The 20755-nt window shown below is 43.6% G+C and overlaps 1 protein-coding gene across 1 annotated transcript in view; it reads right to left on the bottom strand.

Annotated features, from left to right (window-relative positions):
- Nucleotides 1-482: 482 nt before the first annotated feature.
- Nucleotides 483-20755, bottom strand: part of EFNB2 (ephrin B2) — a 43784-nt gene continuing 23511 nt past the window's right edge. Inside the window, exons 3-5 of the mRNA XM_070048582.2 lie at nt 5647-5739; nt 4766-4879; nt 483-3453 (exon numbers count right to left, since the gene is read on the bottom strand). Of these exons, the coding sequence (XP_069904683.1) occupies nt 3065-3453; nt 4766-4879; nt 5647-5739 (596 nt within the window). The 3' untranslated portion in view covers nt 483-3064. The remainder of the gene's footprint in view (nt 3454-4765; nt 4880-5646; nt 5740-20755) is intronic.

The following is a 20755-nucleotide window of genomic DNA, read 5'->3' as shown; positions in this document are numbered from 1 at the left end:
TCTGGCTCGCCTTCACTACACTCACAAACTGTCCTTTCATCAATGTCGAATTTTTATGAAGCACATTTTTTTCCTTCCCCCTGAGATTACTCTGTGAAGAAGAGTGAAGCAGTTGCTGGATCACTGCTTTGCACAAAACTCGATCAGAGCCCTGTTCGGCTCTCACAGCTAACTTACAACCGTCTGGACCCGGTGATGCAACTAGATGATGAGGACTTTATAAACCTATGGTAAAATGTTATTTGGCTAGTGTGAGTTCAGGAGTTTCATCGAGAAACCAAAGGACTCACGGCTCTTAGCAAAGCTGATACTTGATTATCCGGAACGGAAAATGGGCTCAGAGAGGACCATGGACAGAGGCCTCTGGATAACTGCAGTTTTGGTGAAAAAGTGTAGAAGCAAGCAAATCAAAATAAGAAACAAAAAAGAAAGGAAAATGAAAAAGAAAAAAAACCTTGAAAAGGAAAATACTTTGAAGGCGCTTTTTCCATAGGAAAAAAATATTTTATTTTTTTAAGAACAAATTCAGTTTGAAACAGACGTGGAATGTGACCTCACGGATTTCATCTTCTGGGGGCTAACTGTGATGTGGAACTAAAGCAGGTTTAAAAACCTAGGACAGGCTATTAAAATAAAACAAAGAAAGGAAAAAAATATTTATAACTCAAGCATAATACTGTGTTACTTACAAATTGGACAACGAAATTTTAAATAAATATTCATGGTACATAATTACGGCACAAATATGCAGCAATTTGGCAACCTTTTATACCATTTTTTTCCTCATTACAGTGCAAAGGGGAATGACACTGCCGTTAAACAAGCTGTAGCTAAATACATTGCAAAATTCAGATTTTATACAAAACATCTTGCTTAGACTTTATAAAAAACCAACATTGCTCTATGTACACAATCTGGGTAAGAAAAGCCATTTCTGTCTTGTTTTCATGTGTATTTTTTTATTAAAAAGGTGAATAAGGCTACTGTAACACCCCAAATTCATATACAGTAAAATCTGAACCTATTTACAGCATCTTCACTTAAACAGGATGGTGCAAATTCCAGAGTCAGGTGACTAGGGATGAAACTACAAGCAAGGCATTTACAGTAACTTTCCAAAGCCGAACCAACTTCAAAGAAAGGGACAGTTGGTAGATTGTCATAGTCTGCACCAGACACAAAAACAGACGCACAGAACACTTTTCGATTGGTTGCAGGTAACTCTTCATCAACTCATCTGACTTTTCACAGTTTAGCACATGACCAAAACCTAGCCAACCGATGACATGTACGTTTGATTTCATTAAAATCAGACTATTTCCCATGTCCTCCCTCTGGGCCCTCTCCCGCGTCCTAAGAGTGACTTTTGATGGCTTCCAAGGAAATCTTGGTAGGAGTGCAGGGGAAGCAGAGGTGGGGTGCTGCGAGGACTCACATATGCACTGTGGCTGGTCACCATGGCAACCCTCCGCAGAAACAGGAGATTTTTATATATATAATATATATACTGTGGATATATATTATACATATACGTACACACGTATGCCACACACCCACGCATACACACACGCACACACTTTGGACCAACATCATTTTCAGGTTCAGGAAATAGAGGGGATAATTATTTCTGCGACGGCTGGAGGTCTGAGAACCTCAAAATGCTGTTGCTACATCTCCACCCCCACCCCCACCCCAGTTCAGAAAGCAAAGCGTTACCATAGTAACAGGACTACGTGAACGATGTCTATTTTGCATAGCACATAAAAAAGTAGGTTTCTTGTTTCCTCTTCCTGTTTCCCAGGAGGGAGCCAGAGCTGAACTTGCGACCAGACCCCGAGCACACGAGCCCCTAAGGCGAGGGCAGGCCCACGCCGGGGCCTGCATTTTCTAGTCTAGGTGGTGCAGATGCCTTCTGAGGACTCTTGCTATTTTTGTGTTTGCTCTCGATACTGTTATTTTTAGAGTGATGTTGTTGTGCCCAGAAGTGACGGCCCAATTTTATTATTACTTTTATTTGTTTTCTAAAAGCACTGAGCGTTGGGAATCGCTTCATCGCCACAAGCGAATTTCACATCTTCTGGTGTGTACTGTGTGCAATCTTACAATATATATTAGTAGAAATCTCTCCTCTTCTATCCCTCGTGTTCTGTACACCTACTATAAATACGCCCTGCCCTCCTCCAGGCCTCGTGCGTCCCACCTGGCCAGCGGCCCCCGCACAGGCCTCACCTGGCCAGCACCCCCGGGCCAGCGAGCGGCGGGGAGGGGGCGGGCCAGGGGGCTCGGACCTGCCTGTGCCACACGAGGCGTCTGTCCTCGAGTCCAGGGGCATGGCCTCACGGCCTGGTCGCCCTCCGGCTTCCCCACTTCTAGGTCAGATTTGGCTCTCTGCTGCTCTCCTCAACGCTCTCCCTGTTTCATGAAACGTGGTAAGTATAGCAGCTGGGTGTGCTCCGGACAGCTCCGGGGCTGCTTATTGCCAGTACCACAAGGTCCTGCCCGGCCGCCTGGGGCCCCGCTCCCCTGGGCTCCACGGAGCGCCCAGGGCCCGTCTCCCTGCCACGTGGCTCCTCGATAACAGTGAATCCCCCATGCACCGCGAGGCGCTGCGTCAGCCTGACTCCTGCCTGCCTCTTCAAAGACCAAAGTGCTGTGCTACCTAAGTGAGTTTAGCTTCCGAGGCAGCAGCCCTGAGCCGCCGGAGCTGGTGGAGGGCGGTGTCGCGGGCGTGGAGTGAGGGCCCCCGCGCTGGCCCGGGCTGGGTGGGGGACGGGATTGCGGGGACGGCCGGGGAGCCTAGCAGCCCGGTCCGGGGGCCAGTCCTGGCCACGCGCCAATCCCGCAGAGGCCTGAGGATGCGGAGGTGGCGGGCGGCCCGGCGGTCCGAGGGGCCGCCCCGCACGGCCTCCAGTTTCCAGCCAGTGTCTGTGTCCGCTGGGGCCGAGACGCGACGGGGCTCGGTCCGCTGTCCGGCTGGGCAGGCCCCAGGCCCGGGGCGGGGGCCGCAGTCAGTGCCCCGGCGCAGGGGCGCGCTCCGGTGAGGCGCAGGTGCGGCCCGAGGCGCTCAGACCTTGTAGTAGATGTTGGCCGGGCTCTGCGGCGGCATCTCCTGCACGATGTACACCGGGTGCCCGTAGTCCCCGCTGACCTTCTCGTAGTGCGGGCAGAAGACGCTGTCCGCAGTCCTCAGCGGGATGATGATGTCGCTGGGCTCCGAGCCGTTGTTGTTGGCGCCGCGCTTGGGCGTGGCCAGCGTGCTGAGCGACAGCGTGGTCGTGTGCTGCGGCGAGTGCTTGCGGTGTCTCCGCCGGTACCTGAGCAGCAGCACCACCAGGGTGATGATGATGACGATGAAGATGATGCATCCTGACGCGATCCCCGCGAATAAGGCCACTTCGGAACCCAGGATGTTGTTCCCCGAATGTCCGGCGCTGTTGCCGTCTGTGCTAGACCCTGCGCGGGCGGGGAGAAGAGGACAGGGGTGGTCACCGCCGGCCCAGGAGCCCCGCGAATGCACGGCCAACGAACGGGGCCCCAGGCTCGAGCCGACAGCTCCTTGCACACGTCCGGCCGCGCGCCGCAGGGACCGGGCTCTGGGTCGGCTCCGCCCCGCCGCCCCAAACCACTCCCTTCCCAGCGCAAGAGCCCAGGCGGGGGCCGCAGCAGGGAGGGCGGGGGCCAGGCTCACACCATCTCCGGGGGCGCGCAGGGGACAGGGCTCCTGTCCTTCGGGCGTGGGCTCCCAGCAGCGGCCAGGACGCCAGAGAGGCGATGGGCCCGGGGGGATGTTCAGCTTGTAATTCGCGTGTGTTATTTGATTTGCACTTAGAGTATATTTGGAAGGCAGCAGACACTCGCGTGCTGAACAGACTGCCAGCCCAAATGTTAAGCACTAAAAAACTGCCTGGCATCATTATATTACCCATTTATCAGTTTGTCACAGGGATTTGACACATCTTGTCATTGAAAGTTAGAAATAACAACTTCCCTTCTCCACTCTTGGAGAGAGACGGGTGTGGGTGCAGATGCGAGGCTGCACAACTACAACCCAGCATACAGATCTTAACACAATGCTGACTCCTGTGCGACAGCTACTGCGTGAAACATTCATTAGCATGGTAACAGATACGCAGCCACTAGGCTCAAGGCTGTTAAGAACACGAACTCCAATGACGGCCAATTTTACTGGGCATTCTAAACTTTTGTCAGAGATCCATTTGATATTTTAGTTTGCACAGAGAATTTGAAAAAAAAAATGTTTGCCACCTGCAAAACATACTGCTCTACAATATTTTACAATGTTACCCTCTAAAATTCAGAAGAGGATCAGTTAGGCTCTTTGTGGATTAGATGTAATTAGATGAGGGATTACAACATTAATTATATATACATTAACATCAGCTCTAAGCTGGTGTTGACAACCAGCCTGATCAAGTGTCGACCAATGAGAACTTGGGTCTGAAGAAGCAGATCTACAAATGGCACTTGTAGCTGATGAATTCTACTCTTTGGAACATTAGACATTCACAGGAATGCATTACTTTGTTCTCATTGAGTGTAATTAGTAAAAACTCACTGAGAGCAAGGATTACTGGCATCTGTAACAACTAGTTAATCCTACCAGTGCAGAAGTTCTTTGTTCTACCTCTTGAGAAGTAACTGGAATGCAATACATGGCAGTGTCTCTTTCTCCTCTCTCACACATGCACGTGTGCGTGCACACACACACACACACACACACACACACGAGATCATGTGGCTATACCTGGATTTGGTTTTACAAAGGGACTTGTTGTTGAACTTCTTCCATTTGTACCAGCTTCTAGTTCTGGTCGTCTCGTTGGATCATTATTCCGGGTTGATCCAGCAGAACTCGCATCTATATGGAAAATCAACGGTTACTACAGCACCGACATCTGACGCTATCTAGCTTAGGAGCTGTGTACACATCTCAACAAGCATGAATAGCAATGAGCATGAGCTTCTTTATGCAAAGCACTGTGAAATACAAGAATATAATTTTCCTTCTAAGACAAAATGGTTGTACTAGTTATTTCAGAGGTTTAGATTGTGAGGCCATCTGTGGAAACTATAGGGATTCTTGCATTTGGCAGGCAAAGCATTGCAGATGACATTTCAATTTAACTGAGCAAGTTGATTGACTACTATACCAATTTCTAATTAGAAGAATAACTCCTTCTGCACAATAGGCTATCTACATGTGAAAAGGTACAATGAACAAAACTCTTCTGTAGACAAGCTTCAGATAGGAGCAAAACTGCAAAAATACAGCTTTCAATGTGGCTATTTTGCTTTTGAATCAAAGAAGGGTTTTGCTTTTCAAAAAGCAATATATATACATATATATTATATATATATATACACACATATATATATATATATCACATACATGACAGTAGACACTTTCCCTGGCTGCCCTCGTCTTTTAGAGAGATCTCCAATAGGAGAAACTTGTTATATAGACTTGAGATGTGTCTGTGGCTGAGGTGCAGACATGGGTTGCTTTCATAAAAACTTAAAAAGAGGAGGAATGAGGGTGGGTGTCATCAACATTGGTGCCACACGAGCTGGGGGGGGGGCTCGGCCAGCTCACAGTGGCTTCACGAAGCAGCAGGTGGTCTTTACCTTGTCCAACTTTCATGAGGATCTTCATGGCTCTTGTCTGGCACACCCCTCCCTCCTGGTTATCCAGGCCCTCCAAAGACCCATTTGATGTAGCTGATTAAAAATAAAATGGACAAAACAAAAAAATAAAGAAAAATCAGGAAATCAATAAGCCAAGTTTACATGAACATGAAATGTCTGAAAACAATTTGGAAAATAAGAATTCACTCTTAGTCACAAGTTTTCTGAAAGTATGGGATGCTAAAAGCCGAAAAGAAAAAGAAAAACAAATAAAGAAAAATGGATACTGGTGGCACTGCTGCCGTGTAGGCTCTCTGGGTCCAGATTTACTGAAGCACTCTCTCCTTCCCTTAAAACACCTGACTTTAGTATTCGTCTATAGATAAAAAGGACAGCATTTTCCCAAAAGCCTACTGATTCTCTCAGGTCAAACTTGGAAGAGCCAAAGAGTTAGTACAGTAATTTGAAAACGTAGTAATCATCGCACGGCACCTGCTTCCTGCACTACAGATTTCCTGCTTCAAGAACAATTAGCTTGGTGCTCCGCTTGACAAGCTTCCAAGTTCTGTAAACACTGGAAGAGGAGCCTTCCCACAGCCCTTGTGTGCTCTCGCCAGCCTTATAGATACGTAAGGTGTCCATGGCATTCCAAGTCATGACACCACGACTTTCCTTCCCACCATTTTGTGAAACAGAAACGACGCATGTGCTATTGTCGCCAGGGTCAACCGTGGCCACCCCCTTCAAGCCGACTGGCGGCTGAAGACAACATGGCTGGAGGGAGGGCTCCTGCGCATGCCCTGCTCTGTCAGGACATGTGGCCACCCCAGCGGTGAGGTGAGGACTTGTAACCACCACGACCCCGTAGCCTGGCCGCCACAGCAGTGGTGGGCACGGGTGGGACAGAACCGTTTGACCATCTTCAGTGTTTTTTCACAGCTGCCTCTGCCTTTCCCTAGTTCGCCACGTTACCATTCTCTCTCGGAATGGCTTTGTCCCTAAAGCTGCAAGGCATAGGCACTTTAATGAAGAACAGTCTCTAAATTACAATCCAAGTTCCAGGAGAGAAAGGGCGCAGGGAGTGTTAGCCATTCTCATTCTGCTAAGGTTCAGGGGGCAAGGAGCAGAAGTGTTTCATATACATCTCCGCAACCTAAATCATTTTCTACTTTGCTTATCAAGGTCGTGTCTACTGACCCTGTTCTTTGACAGGGCCTGAAAAGGGGACAGATACTGTGGCGAAAATAAATCCCCAAAACATTCTTTCAACCAAGTTGCTTACCAAACGGTAGGTCAGCAAGCAAATTCTGAGAATTGCATTAACAAGGGAAAAAGCACTCGTGCACTTATTTACTAGCCTTCGTGGGTTATCAACTTTTGCTTCTGTTGTCTTTCTTGAAAAACAAAGCCTGCTTCTTTGGAGCCTCTCTGCTTACTTGCGTGCCTGGTTCAACGTTCCAGTCCCACAACTGCAGCTCATTGTTCTGCGGTTGCTGACACTCAGTTTTTCCTGGGAATCTGGGCAGTAGTTGCCCTAACAATACTTTTTTTGAGGGGTGTGGCAAGAAGTTGACAGGATGTGCTTGTAGATTATTGAGAACATGCTTGCAGTTAAGTAGTAACAAATAAAATCGCTTGTGTTTCTGGGACTCTAAAAAAATCTAATTTTTGAAAAAGGTTTATTTTGTTTATTCGAAAGGCAGAGTGACAGAGAGGGAGATACACAGAGAGAAAGAGATCTGTCTTCCACTGATCCACTCTCTAAATGGCTACCATGGCCTGGGCTGGGCCAGGCAGAAGCCAGGAGCCAGGAACTCCATCTGTGTCTCCCACGTGAGTGGCAGGAGATCAAGGACTTGGGCCATCTTCTGCTTCTTTCCCAAGAGCATTAGCAAGGAGCTGGATTGAAAGTGGAACAGCCAGGGCTCAAACCAGTGCTCCCGTATGGGATGTGGTCTCCCAGTCCAGGTCTTCACCCAGCGCTCCACAATGCCTCCTCCTCCGTAAGTCATGTCTGAGTCTCAGAGCACCCGTTCTTCCCAAAGGCTGCAGACAGCGCGGGCTTCCAGGAGCAGATGCTGTTTCTGGACAGTGTCTCAGCAGCACTTGGATTTTCAATGAATGTTCAGAGCCTGTGCATTCTTCCCCGAGATTAAGATATGACTTCATGCAGCAAGAAGGGGAAACTTGATAGTGTTATTTGGCTGATGGTTTCAAATGTTTAGCTTACTTAATTCAAATGAACTCTCGTGTTTTAAAACCCACACACATATAAATGCACTTCCATGCAAAAGTGGCCCCAAACCAGAGTTAAATGATAAACGTTTTCTCACTAAAAACTTCACCACTGATTTGATAAATGGGAAAAAATCTAGAGGCCAGTGTATCAAATGAAAAAAAAAAAAAAAAAAGGAGGAATACAGGTTAGTTTATTTTCATCTTAAGGGGGAAAATAAATCAAAGATTCAGACAGGAAAACAAACCAAAAAACATTCCATGAAAACCAGCAAGGCTAAAGCAAGCGTGGAGGAGCCGAGTCTTGTAAACACAACCCCGACGGCATCTGCAGAGGCAGAAACCACCCGACTTCCACTCGGTCAAACTGGAAGCACTTGAGGTGCCTGCAAGATGAGTGACCTCATCTGGAGGCCGATGCCTTTTCTGAAGATCAGTGCCTTTGTGCTGAGCTCCCTAGGCTGACCCCAAAGATGTCCCAACACTCCAAGATGCAAAGAACTTAGAAATAGTCAAAATAAATTGCAATCTAAAATTTAACATTCAGAGACCCTGAGGCAGTAGGGGGGAAATTGGGTTGCATAGCAGTGAATCTACTTTGCAACTTCTAAGGGCTGAAACTTTTTTATTCCTTCAGTAACTTCAGCACATACTTAAAACATAAAGTGCAGAGTGGAGCCAAGGGGGACAGGCCCTGGCCTGTCGGGGGAGGGTGTAGGGGCAAGGCAGGGGCTATGACGGCAGAAGACTCTGAGTTGGTGAGGAAGGCTCTCCTGTCACATCTTGGCTTGGTTGTTTTAAAAAGGGGCTCAACTTTAAAATACTGTTACGTGTTCTGCCATGGGAGGTCCTTGTGACGAGTTAAGAATGATCCAGGTTGTCACAGAGAGCCACCGACTGAAACTCCTGAAGGCAGACTTGACAGCAAGCTTAACAGCCCGGAAGGACAGACTTCAATGTCCTTTGTGTTTGACAGAAATACGATTTCCTACGGTGAAGACGCACTTCCCCCTTCTCTACCACATCCTCCTCAGGGACTGCAGCTCCAGTCCAGAAGTCTCCACACCCCACCTTGAACAATGACACTGCCCAAAGCGTCCTACCCTGACCGTGCCTCTTTACTGGCAGTCAACTCTGAAATAAAACCACAAGATGGATATTCCAATTTCTCCTGCAACAGCCCTTCACCTAGAAGCTTGAAAAGGCTTAGCATCTGATTTTGAAAAATAACAAGAAGTTGCTAATGCTTCAGAATAAAATCTATTTCCTTTTCAGGAGAAAATTTTGCAATTATTTTTATTGTTCATCTGAATGTACTGGGAATTTTTAACTTAGAGAAAGAGTAAAAATAAATTGTTACCTCATTGTACTTAGTTTTTCTTTGCATCTCTCCACCAGCATTATCTAATGCAGCCACAATCATAGTATTACTAAATGGATGAAATTGCATTTAATCATTGGGAGACAGAAAAAAATAACATGGTTATACCTAAGCTTTTAGTGCCCAGACTTTTTTTTTTAGTCCAGGGAAAAACCAGATTTTATAAAATTAAAAATCATTAGAAAAGTTCCTGCAAGCAGCTGGAAAATACGTTTAATAAAGATACATGGGCATTTTACGGACTTGCTTTTAAAAGCTTTTGCTTCAGGGGTCTAATTGCATGCAGTGAGTATACAGAAATCACTTTACTGTTGCCCCCAGGACCTGATTCCCAGTGGACAGAGGTTGCTGCTCAGCTAAAAGAGTACCTGGAGCTGGCACTGGGTGAGGAAAGCTCTGCAGCACATCTGCAAAGCACACAGCCAGCACTGGGGCTTCCCATTTGCTTGCACCTGCAGTGTCTGCAGCTCTTAGCGGGAGCAGAAAAGAGAGAGGGACTGTGATGAGGAGGAGAGTGGACTGAAAGGGCCCAAGTATTTCTGGCTGCATGTTCCAATGCATCCCCAAGGAGAGGAAGTTAGATTTTAACCTGTCTTCACTGATTGCTACTGCTCTGCCCCCGGGAGGCTGGATGCAGACCAGAAGGGGCTGCTTTTCACTTGTGCACTTCGGTAAGACTGCGCTCAGAAGCAAACTGCTGGATCTGTGCCTACACACGTCTCATTTACCAAGGAATGAGGAATGAAGGTAGCGCCCCAAACCCTACAGAATAACAATGTTAGCTATGCAGGGAAAATTCTAGGTTCTTACGGAAAGAATAAAACACCAGTAATACTATGGAGAACATTTCAAATTATTTTAAAATGCAGCTTACAGGGCGAGGGCCAGGATGGGCCAGGGAACTGATGAAGACTTGAAAACAAATATTTATATCAATTTCACCAAAGAAGCTCACTAAGCAGACTGAGGATAAGCAGAGAGCGTCAGGAAAACCACAGACTTGTGAGGATGAAAACTTTGTCCTTTTGTGAAGCTCCACCCGACATAATTCACTGTCATTTGATCATGTAACCAACAGTACTTCTGAAAGCTCTCTGTCACACCACGCTTGCTTTGGGCAGAACCTTCTCACCAGGCCAGCACGTGCCAGCCTGGCTGACACTGGTCAGACTTCTGAAGCTCAAAAAGCACTTCTGAAATGCCTGTTGTCTGGTAACAGAGGAACGAGATACGTACAATCCAGTGAGAACTAGGGACAGCAGGACCACGACTTAAAGTCAACATGACCCACAAAACTAGATTAAGCTTTCTTCTACCAGGGCTACCAAATCTTGGAATGTCAAAAAACAAAACAAACAAACAAAGAAATAAAAACCCCATCACCACAACCAACAAAAGGAATATATGTAAGGAACAAGGAGGCTGAAAAACATACAATTACTTAATGCGAACAGGCAACCCAGGAAGGGGTTACTCAACATTCTGACATCAACTTAAATTCAAATAATGCCAGGTCCCAATATGTTCTACAGAAACAGTTCAGTTTCTAGAAATCAGTTGCTTAGTGCCTCGACCACCATGGTTGTTCTTTAAGAAATTATCTTAGACTAAGCAGAAAAGTTCTACATGTGGAAATGGTAATATTCACTAGATGCCAAAAATAGATGTCGCTTCTTTAGAGTTATTTAATGAAACTTCTAAAATAGAAACTATAATATGCCAGAAGTTAGAAGAAACAAATTATCTAACTTCTTGTGTGTGTGTGTGTATTTCCTGTAGTTCTATATTAGAATGCTACTTCTTTTTTTCAAAAATCTTAAAATTTATTTTTCAATTTATTTGAAAGGCTGAGGGAGGGAGAGCACACAGACAGGTGAAGAGAGATCATCCATCCATCTACTGGTTCCCTGCCCAAATTCCTGTAATGGCCATGGCTGGCCACCAAATTTGTCTTTTTATGGCCTCACTGACAGGAAGAAAAATACAAAGGAAAATATATGTCACACACACACTGATATATTCACCCAAAACTTTTAAAAAGAAGTTTAAAAAAAACTCGAAGCAAAAAGCCTTCTCCTCTATGAGATAGCTCTCACTGACATCTGTTTAGTTTTTATTTTGCATGCAGGGAACAGCTCAAATACTGTAAAACTATCAGTGCTGTCGATGTGTGAATTTCTCACTCAAGGAGACAATGTTCCAGTATGATAGGAAGAATCACTTGAATTAAAACCACATTGCTATGGCTGTGTTTTGAAAAATTAAAGCAGCAAGTCATGCATGAAGAAGTAATGACTAGCTTAGCCTGGGTGACTCTATACAACATAATCAGTTTCTCCCCTCAACAGAATGAGCTGGAAATGTGAAGTCCAGAACAGAGTCACAATTTAGATCATCCTTCTTGTTTCTAGCATTGAAGTATGAGGAGAGATACCATGATCCAGTGTAAACAAATGCCCCTAAGTAAAATGCTATAGTTCTATTTACTCAATTTCAAAGGTTTCTCAAAAACAATGATGGGATATTCAGAAACCAGCAGTTTCCCAACCTGTAACAGCCTTGTAAGCTGTAACAGTTTTATAGCTTATTTTTTTGTATGTGCACTTGAAAGATTTTAAGGACAAAGATTCCATAGCCGCTTTCACTTAGGAAGAGGGAAATGTGAGGAGACTGTGTAACAGGGCATGTGCAGGAGCCAGCACATTATATGTAACATGGATGTTGAGAACGGTCACAATATAGAGCAATCATCATATCTGCAACCTGAAAATTCTATCGGAGCTTATTCATAAACCTTTCTAGCCATTAAACAATCGGTGGAGATGCCAAGGACTACAGATAACTTTCACAACACAGTCCTGAAAAGTCACTGTTACTGAACAAGTGGGAGAGGAAGCGGTCACAGAGCCGTCTATACACGTATGCCGAAGTGTATGTACAACTGCGTGTGACGTGTCAAATCGGACAGCGCAGTCTTGAAAAGCTACCGGCTACATACACCCAGAGTGAGGAAGTAAGGAGAAAGCAGTGAAGGCATGCGCACATGTTCCCATATGTGTGCCAAGGTGTCTGTGCAAGTACGGTGGGGAAGAACTGAGATGTCCTCCGGCTCAATCCAGCACTGGCAATGAGCTACCTGCCCCAACCCACCTTTCTTTCTTTACTAGAGACATGCTTAAACAAACAAGATTACTTATAAACACCCCCCACTCCTGCCCAAATATTGCTTCCAACGTCTTGCTGTCTTGAATTTTTAATGAATTCTGTTGAGGAAAAACATCGCTTTCCTAGCTTCAGATTTTACTGCTAAAAGTTATGATGATGTGTGGAGGTGGCATCCCTCTTATTACTAAAAACAAATTCAACATGATTTCATGGAAAAAAAAAAAAGAAAGAAAGCTTTTCATCTCATAGGCTTCCAGGGAGTTTTCTCATATTGTCACAGTGACTTTGACACAGTTCATACGGCGAGGACCTGATAGGCAATGGTGAAAGAATAATCACTTTACGTAGGGGAGTCAGCCTTAAGATGGGTCAGAACTTACTCAGAAAGAGGAATTGTATTTTAAAAATAGGTGGCCAGATGACCACTTTGATAGTAATGAAGTAATGACTAAACTCACATGTTCTTTTTTTTAAAAAAAGAATGATGTTAGAGTTCTAAAAATAAAACATAATTCCCTATTGTCTACATTCGTTTTATTTAAGCATACAGATTTTTAAAAATGAAACTTCACAGTCAAGGGACAGTGATAACATCTAATGAAAATATTCTGACCATTAAAAAGCATGTATTTGGGTGAACTGTTTATTCCTAGAACATAATCCAGTTGGCCCGTTTAAACCAGAGAAGTCTGAGCAATCTTAATCGTCAAAATATCCTTGGGAAGGTAACAGGAATGTCTTGATGAAGGGCCAGACTAAGAAGTTCACGGGGGAAGGGCGCATGTCCCACAAAGCCCCAGCTCATCCTGCTGCCACTAATCACAGGCAATGATATTAATGACCCAGTGATTAGGAGAGGAGCAGCACTGAAGTGGAAGACATCATCTGAGGCGGGGCTTCCCAGTGACTGATGAATTAGTGTCTGCTCACAGCTTGGAAGCCAATACTGCACAGGAGAGAAGGGCACTCTTCTGGCATTCGAGTTTAGATGGACATGATGTTTACCTGCTTTGACCACTGACAGACCAGCAGTAACCCCAATCAAGTGCCACTGTCTAAATTTGCCCTGTACAGGAACTTTCTCCCGTTCAGGGCACATGTTCTATATACTCTAAGAATCCAGAGCAATTTTCCACATGTTTGCTTCAATAAAAGAATACTTTCATCTACTGATTTAACATCAGCAAAAACCAAAACTAGGCTACTTTAATGCAAAGAGCCGCTTGTAAAGCACCAACTATCTTTTAAGAACACAGCTTGGCTCCTCTACAATGAGATCAGTTACATTTCTGCCCCAGGTTTTGAACATCCATCAGTCCACTGACCCAACCACCCATGCATTCACCCAACAAAACTGCAGCACTTGTACTTGGTTAAGGAAATCTGAAGTCTCTTCTTGCCTCTATTTGTATATATTTGTTTTTTTTTCTTTTTTCTGTATTTTTAATAACTTTACTACTTAGCAACTTCCTACTGAGGGTCTTGAGGTATTTGCTAATGTTATACAAACTCAAAACAGCATAGTCTTACTGAAGAAATGGAAGTGATAAACAGTAGATGTAACAAGAAAAAGAAAACTCAGAATCATCTAACAAACTGCTATCATTGACTACCTTCTGCCAGTGGGCCTTCTTCCTTTCTATACCCTGCGTATTTTCTGGTTCAACTTTGAGGTCATGTGATTGCAAGCTAGTTATATGTCACACAATGTATGACAGCTGATGACTTATACTGCATGAGCTTCTTACTCTTTGCTATGAATGCTATGCTCAAAATGTAGATGCTGTGGATGTTGGCAGACTGTCTTTACTATTGCTAAGTATCTAATATGCATTTATGTATTCTCTTTACTTTGGCAATGCAGGTGCCACGTATGTTGGGTATATTAGCTTCACTGTTGCTATGTATGCAGTGTATGTGTAGGCAAACTATCTTTACTGTTTCTATGTATGCGATATATATGTGTGTATTCTCTTTACTATCACGATGCAGGTGCGGTGTATGCTGGTGGACTATCTGAACTGTTGTTATACATGCATGACCCAGGAGGAACTGTCATGTACTGACAATGTTGTCCAAAGGGTCTAACAGCCATGGACCGAGTTTTGCCTCTTACATTTCATGGTTGTGTGTACTGTATTAACCACTCATGCTAACTTTTGGTTTTTCCACAGCAGTAAAAATTGCTCTCTCACCTGTGTTTCTAGACTTGAAAGTGAGATAAGAGTACGTGAAGGCCATAACACTTCCCTAAGTGTTCAAACACCCAGCTCGAGATGCTGGAATTTAGGGGAAAATGTGTGACTCTTAAGAACTATATAAATAAATTTTCTCAAAGTAATCTTTTTTATGCCTGTCTATGCCTCTGGGCTATTTTTTTAAGTGTTTTATTTGGCTTTAAATTTTTATCTTCGTGATGAATATTTAAAGGCTGTTAAGAAAGAACTTGTCCTCTTTTATGCTTGTACTAGGTCTCCAGGATTGTTCAATTATTTATAAATCTAAGTGAACCTTTAAAAAGCTATAAATATAGGGGTTAGAGATATTAAGATGCATTTTATGAAATAATAAAGGCAGTTTTATTCTGGGCAATTCCTAAATCATCCTTTTTTTCCTAAGTAATCTCCTTCATTTCTCATCTGCTCTTACATCTACTCTGCGTAGATGGCTTTTCAGCTTTCTCCTTCTTCGGCAATTCCTCCTGAAGAACCAGAGTCATCCTGTCCTTTCTTGGGTTTTTGGTGAGTAAGGAATGGCACTCCCAGGATTATCTGTCAAGCGTTAGATGGGATAAGCTGTCAGCATTGCCTAAGATGACACTGTTCAATGTAAACAGTCTCCATCCTCAATAACCTTATGCTCTTACAGGCCCCAATGGCCTGGGACAGATATCTCTGTGGTCCTAACTCCATTAGACCTGAGAGCCATAAAGAAGTTTCTCAGCATACCCTCAAGCTAGGTGTAAGCTGAGGCTTTATTCCTATTAAATTTAGCAAGGAGCCTTACTGTTACACTCTGGGAACGCTTTCCAGATAGCCAGGAAAGAGAGTCCACATTATGTTAAAATAACAGAAACAATGCTTATAACGATCAATTAATGGACTGATGTACTTTCCCAGCCAGCCTTGGCGACAGGAAAACTCTGACACATTTTCTTCCTTGGGAAGAATATTTATACTATGTTAGGCTGCAGCTGAAGGTATCAATAAAAACACAGTATTCTGTTGGTATAAAAGGGAACTGAGAAAACATCCTGGCAAGGCTGGGGAAGTGGGAAAAATGTTTGCATGCATCTGAACATTCCTCCCCTGTCTCTCTTGGGTCTCATAAAGGATCAGCTAACAAACAAGTATGGGCGATTCTAGGAACAAAAGGATCCATAAATGCGTGTTTCTTGGTAAAAGCAGCCCAGGGACAAAGGAACCTTTATAACACTCAAAGACGACCAAGAAGGCCAATCTTATAATTAAGTTATGCAGCATCACTGAAACTTGTAAACTCTGGCATTTCATTAAACGACAGGACTTCGAATCAAGGGTGGTTGTTGGCCATCTTCTCATTGCCTCTAGCTTACAGCACAGCACAGGTGCGTCCCATCTTCCATCTCACACCACTCTGTGCTCCAAAGTTAACTTTAGTGGTCCAGTCTGGTGCAAAGCATGAAGTGCAAGCATGTGATATGCCTCACTCCATTTCAACACCAATCAACTCCATGGGGCAGGTGCAAGCATCACCCCACAGAGGTTAAGTTGCTGCTGATGGAGACTCGGGAGCTCAGAACTGGAGTGCGTGTTTGGCACAGTAGTTAAGACAGGGTTAGGGAGGGCGCCATCCCATATTAGAGTCCCTGGGTTTTAGTCTGGCTCTGCTTTTGATTCCTGTAGATTCTATTACAAAAATGACCATGGTGGATAAAATTAAAAATTTGTGTTTAAATGCTTGAACTTAGCAATTATGTGCAAGGTATCAAACATAAGCTCCCACCTCTAAGTGAAAAAGACAGAAGTAACCTGTCCATGTTGTTATATTGCTAAACTTGATCATTTTTTGTGATGGAAATTTGGCTTTTGCTATATTTAGCATATACGAACAGTTCATCTAATAAAGCATATCATCCACTTGTAGAGGTCATACATCCTTAGATATTCTAAAACTTAACTACACAGAAACAGACACTTAAAAGAACCCATAACAATTTTGCTAGGGAAAGATTATAGTACATTCCATATATTTTAGTATCATTTGCCATACCTACTCTCCAGAAATAAGTAAATCAAAAAACAGAAAAGAAAAACACATATGCTCAACAAAATGTAGAATCTACTGTTTTGTTTTGCTTCTTAAAAAATATTGTTTTGCTATATATATGCGAGTATTTTACTTTGTGGTTTTGCTCAGAATTATACGCCCCCAAAAATAGCAAAGTTGTCCGTGAAGTCTTCCAGTTTTACAGGTTCTTATTAAAAAAAAAAAAAATTTAGACAACTAAATCAACAGGGGAGCCTAAGAAATGGTAACTCCTCTAGATTCATGGCTTCTCAAGAGTTTGCTAAGGCATGGAAAGTGAGGGATGCCTCCAAAAATGATCACTATGACCCCACAGGCTGTGCACTGTATAGAACAACTTTAATCAAACAATATTTGTAAATATTATGCCACAAGATCATGTCCTAGCTACAAACCTGGAACAAAATAATGCAAAACCCATAGGCTGAAACTGGAAGATGCTCTGTGAATGTAGCTTTCTTCGTTTGATACTATGCTGTGGCCACTACACTCACAAAGTATTAATACAACGGCATTCATTTTCCATCTATTCCTGACTCAATCTTGGTGGTGTCACTGATGCTAATGTTTGGTAATCAACCCAATGGAGCCTTCAGCATAGAAGCTAAGTGCCAGTGCACCACCTGTTGACCTACCCAGCTCTAGGTTGTCACCACCAAAATGAAACTGTAAGTCAAGCACAGAAAGAGCCTCAAAGACAACACTGTGGATGGATGCTGGAGACACAGGGATGCTTTCCCAGCATTAACTGGAATATCTACCACGTCTAAGACAGGCTTGCCTGGGTCAAGTCCTGGCTGCTCCACTTCCAATCCAGCTCTCTGCTACGGCTTGGAAAATCAGTGGAAGATGGCCCAAGTCCTTGGGCCCCTGCACCCACGTGGGAGACACAGAAGAAACTCCAGGCTCTTGGTTTCAGATTGGTTAAGCTCCAGCTGTTGTGGCCATTTGGGGAGTGAACCAGAGGATGGCAGACTCCTCTCTCTCTCCCTCTCTCACTCTGCCTCTCAAATGAATATAAATCTTAAAAAAAAAAAAAAAAAAAAAAAAAAAAAAAGACAGCTTGCCTTGGAAATGGGCAATCTCAGAACAAACAGGTGCTTCATAAACATTTAAACATTTTTGAAGACATAATAACAATGACTATCAGGTATGCAAAACATTGTCCATGGATTTAAGAGGATCAATGATCTGAATAAAATGCAGAACAGGAGGCTTTCCGACCAAATGATCATTAACATCCTTACCTTCGTTCCTGTCAAGATTGGGAGATTTTATTATGCAAATTAGGCCCAAGGCTAATTACTGAAATAGGTCACTTGAAAAAGTCAATTCTAAACACGAAGAAAACCCATTTGTATCATTTTGCCACATGTCAAAGCAAATAATCATCTATGCGAAGGATTAATGAGGTTGCCTATCGTTGTGTCATGTTATTTCCTAAGGGATTTTACTAGCTTCTTGGTAGGTTTAAAAATACACTTGCAATTAAAAATTAATATTTACTTCTAAAACTTAAAAGTATGAAGACCACCTTTCAAGTCAGGTAGCACTACAAGCCAGAATTCACAGCACATTCTGTCCATTTCGGCTGGAGAAGAACCCACAACACGTGGTCCTTCATTGGATGTGCACGTACAGCCACAACGGGCTGGAGCCAGCAGACTGCGTCATGAGCCGGAACACCACCAACAGTGAAATATTCTGAGATGGAAATCAAAGCTCTGAGGAATGCTGACTTTTCCAATAGCAGTAGAATCAGAAACTAGGACGGGCTCCTGGCCTGATATGTCTGAAACGCTGCTCATCTAGGGAATTACCCAACACCATGTGCAGTCTGCTTGGATGACTCCCCACTGGAGTAGACAGAGAACCACTCCAAACCATCATTCCTCTTCTTCCTTCTCTTGGAAATGAACCAGCACAGAGTAGCAATTAACTTAATAATCAGTTCAGTGGTAAAAGTGCTTATCAACTAGACACAAAGATTCGGAGCTAAGTATTTGTAGTGTACCTCACAGCAACTCACATGTCAATACAATTCACTGTATGCAGTAAACCAGTGCTTTGATGTGTTAGAAATACACCCGTGAATCTGAGTGCTTCCCACAATGCTACCTCACACTATTTTGTGAATGTACTGCCTTCCAACATTGTCCTCTCCTTCTCACAACAAGACAGGATAGACTGTGACACTGTGTATGGGTGTGTGTTTGATATGGAAATCAATGACTTTTACAAATCCCTTAATTGTTTTGGTGCCTTGGGATTCATGAAGAAGTAATGCAAAGTCAACATTAATCTTTAAAACTCTTTAAAAATTTGCTCATCTCATTTCCCATTTGTTTTCAAGGGAAATTTGTATGGCTATGAGCTTTGCCACAGGCATGGTTAAGAATCTGGCTTCTAGAGGTTTCCAATATCTTAAACGCCTTCCTATGCCCATGGTGCGGTGGATTCCCTTCAACTCCCTGGACTTCCTGGCAAACAGCTGAGCCCTGAGCACTTGACCCAGCCCTGGGACAGCCTCCCACCCGGCAGCACTCAAACAGCCCCTTGTTGTTTCAAGCATGAAATCCTCAACTGCATTTGAAGATTCCTTCATCCAGGTTACCGTGAGCTTCTGCATGTAAATCGTAACTCTACACTTGATCTTAGCCAAAAGGCTGAGAAGCGACATGTAAATCGTAACTCTAAGATGAGTTTTGGAGGACAGAGCAGCTCAGTTACCTTCAGTGAGCCCAGTTAATGCTGTACAATAAACTTCCCCAAAAATAAGAAGAAACGCCATTATGGTATAGATTAATATAATAATTATAAGTTAAACTGTACTGCTAAACACAGGTCTCTTGCGCAATGACAAAGAGTAGTAATTAAATGCTGACTACACTAGGCAAATAAATGTTGGTAAATCATTCATTAACCTGAATTTCTTTCAAATTATTTCAGAATTAAGGCTAACCCTTCATGTTTGCTGAAATCCTACTTGGATTCCATGGACTCCAGAATTTACAGTCATCTGGATGAGGTCATCAGTGAGAGAGAGAGCAGACAAGCTGTTTGGGTCTCTTGGCTTCCCTGCGTGCGAAGGCCAACCTGTGGAATGGGGCTGCAGCCACAGTTTGGGGAACAGCCATTCACCAGCACCAGACATTCCAATTTCAGTGCACCCACTCTACAGGCACCCCAGCTTTTTCCTCCTATCCCACCCAGCGGCAATAGCTGTCTTAATTCAGCAGAGGTCAGGTTTGGGTCCTATAAATGTCAAACTAATCCTAAGTGTGCATCAAAAAAAATCTTAGTTAAAAAGTCTTTAAAAAGAAAACACTGTTAGGCTTCCAAAAGCTTAAAGTCTTCATTTGTCTTACTTCATAACTTTTATATTTTCAAAGATTGCCGTATTATTTTGTACACTTTACCACCCCATCTGCTGCGTTTCATCTTAGAATGTTTTCATTTTTGTTTTATGATAATTATTCCCGTAAATACATAAGCTACCATTTCTTTCTTTCTTTTAGTAAGCTACTCCATAAATATTAAGTTGGCTTTAAAAGTCAGTTTCAGGGGCCAGCACTGTGGCACAGTGGGTCACACTACTACTTGTGATGCTGGCGTCCCCTATCAGAGCGCCAGTTCAAGTCTGGGCTTCTCTGCCTCTGATGTAGCTCCCTGCTAATGCACCTGGGAAAGCAGCAGAGAATGGCCCAAGTACTCAGGTCCCTGCTGTCCATGTGGGACACCTGCATGGAGTTCTGGGTCCCTGGCTTTGGCCTGGACCAGCCCTGATTATTGTGGTCACTTGGGGAGTGAACCAGTGGATGGAAGATTTCTCTCTCCATTTCTCCCTTTTTCTGTCACCTTGCCTTTCAAAATAGATGAAATACTTAATAAAAATAGGTTTTCAGACTCTCTGCTGTTTTACATCAACAGACAATATAGCTAGGTGTCTACAACCACCTTTGTTTTTATCGTTAATGTATTTTAAAGTATTATTACAGAGAACTAGGTAAGTATTCAGTGAATTATTGACTCTGCTTAAAA

The sequence above is a fragment of the Oryctolagus cuniculus genome, chromosome 9 (assembly GCF_051225735.1).
Source record: "Oryctolagus cuniculus isolate XC-2025 breed Fujian yellow rabbit chromosome 9, ASM5122573v1, whole genome shotgun sequence".
Classification (NCBI taxonomy): domain Eukaryota; kingdom Metazoa; phylum Chordata; class Mammalia; order Lagomorpha; family Leporidae; genus Oryctolagus; species Oryctolagus cuniculus.
The sequence above is the reverse complement of the archived record's forward strand: the minus strand, read 5'-3'. Positions and strand labels throughout refer to the sequence as shown.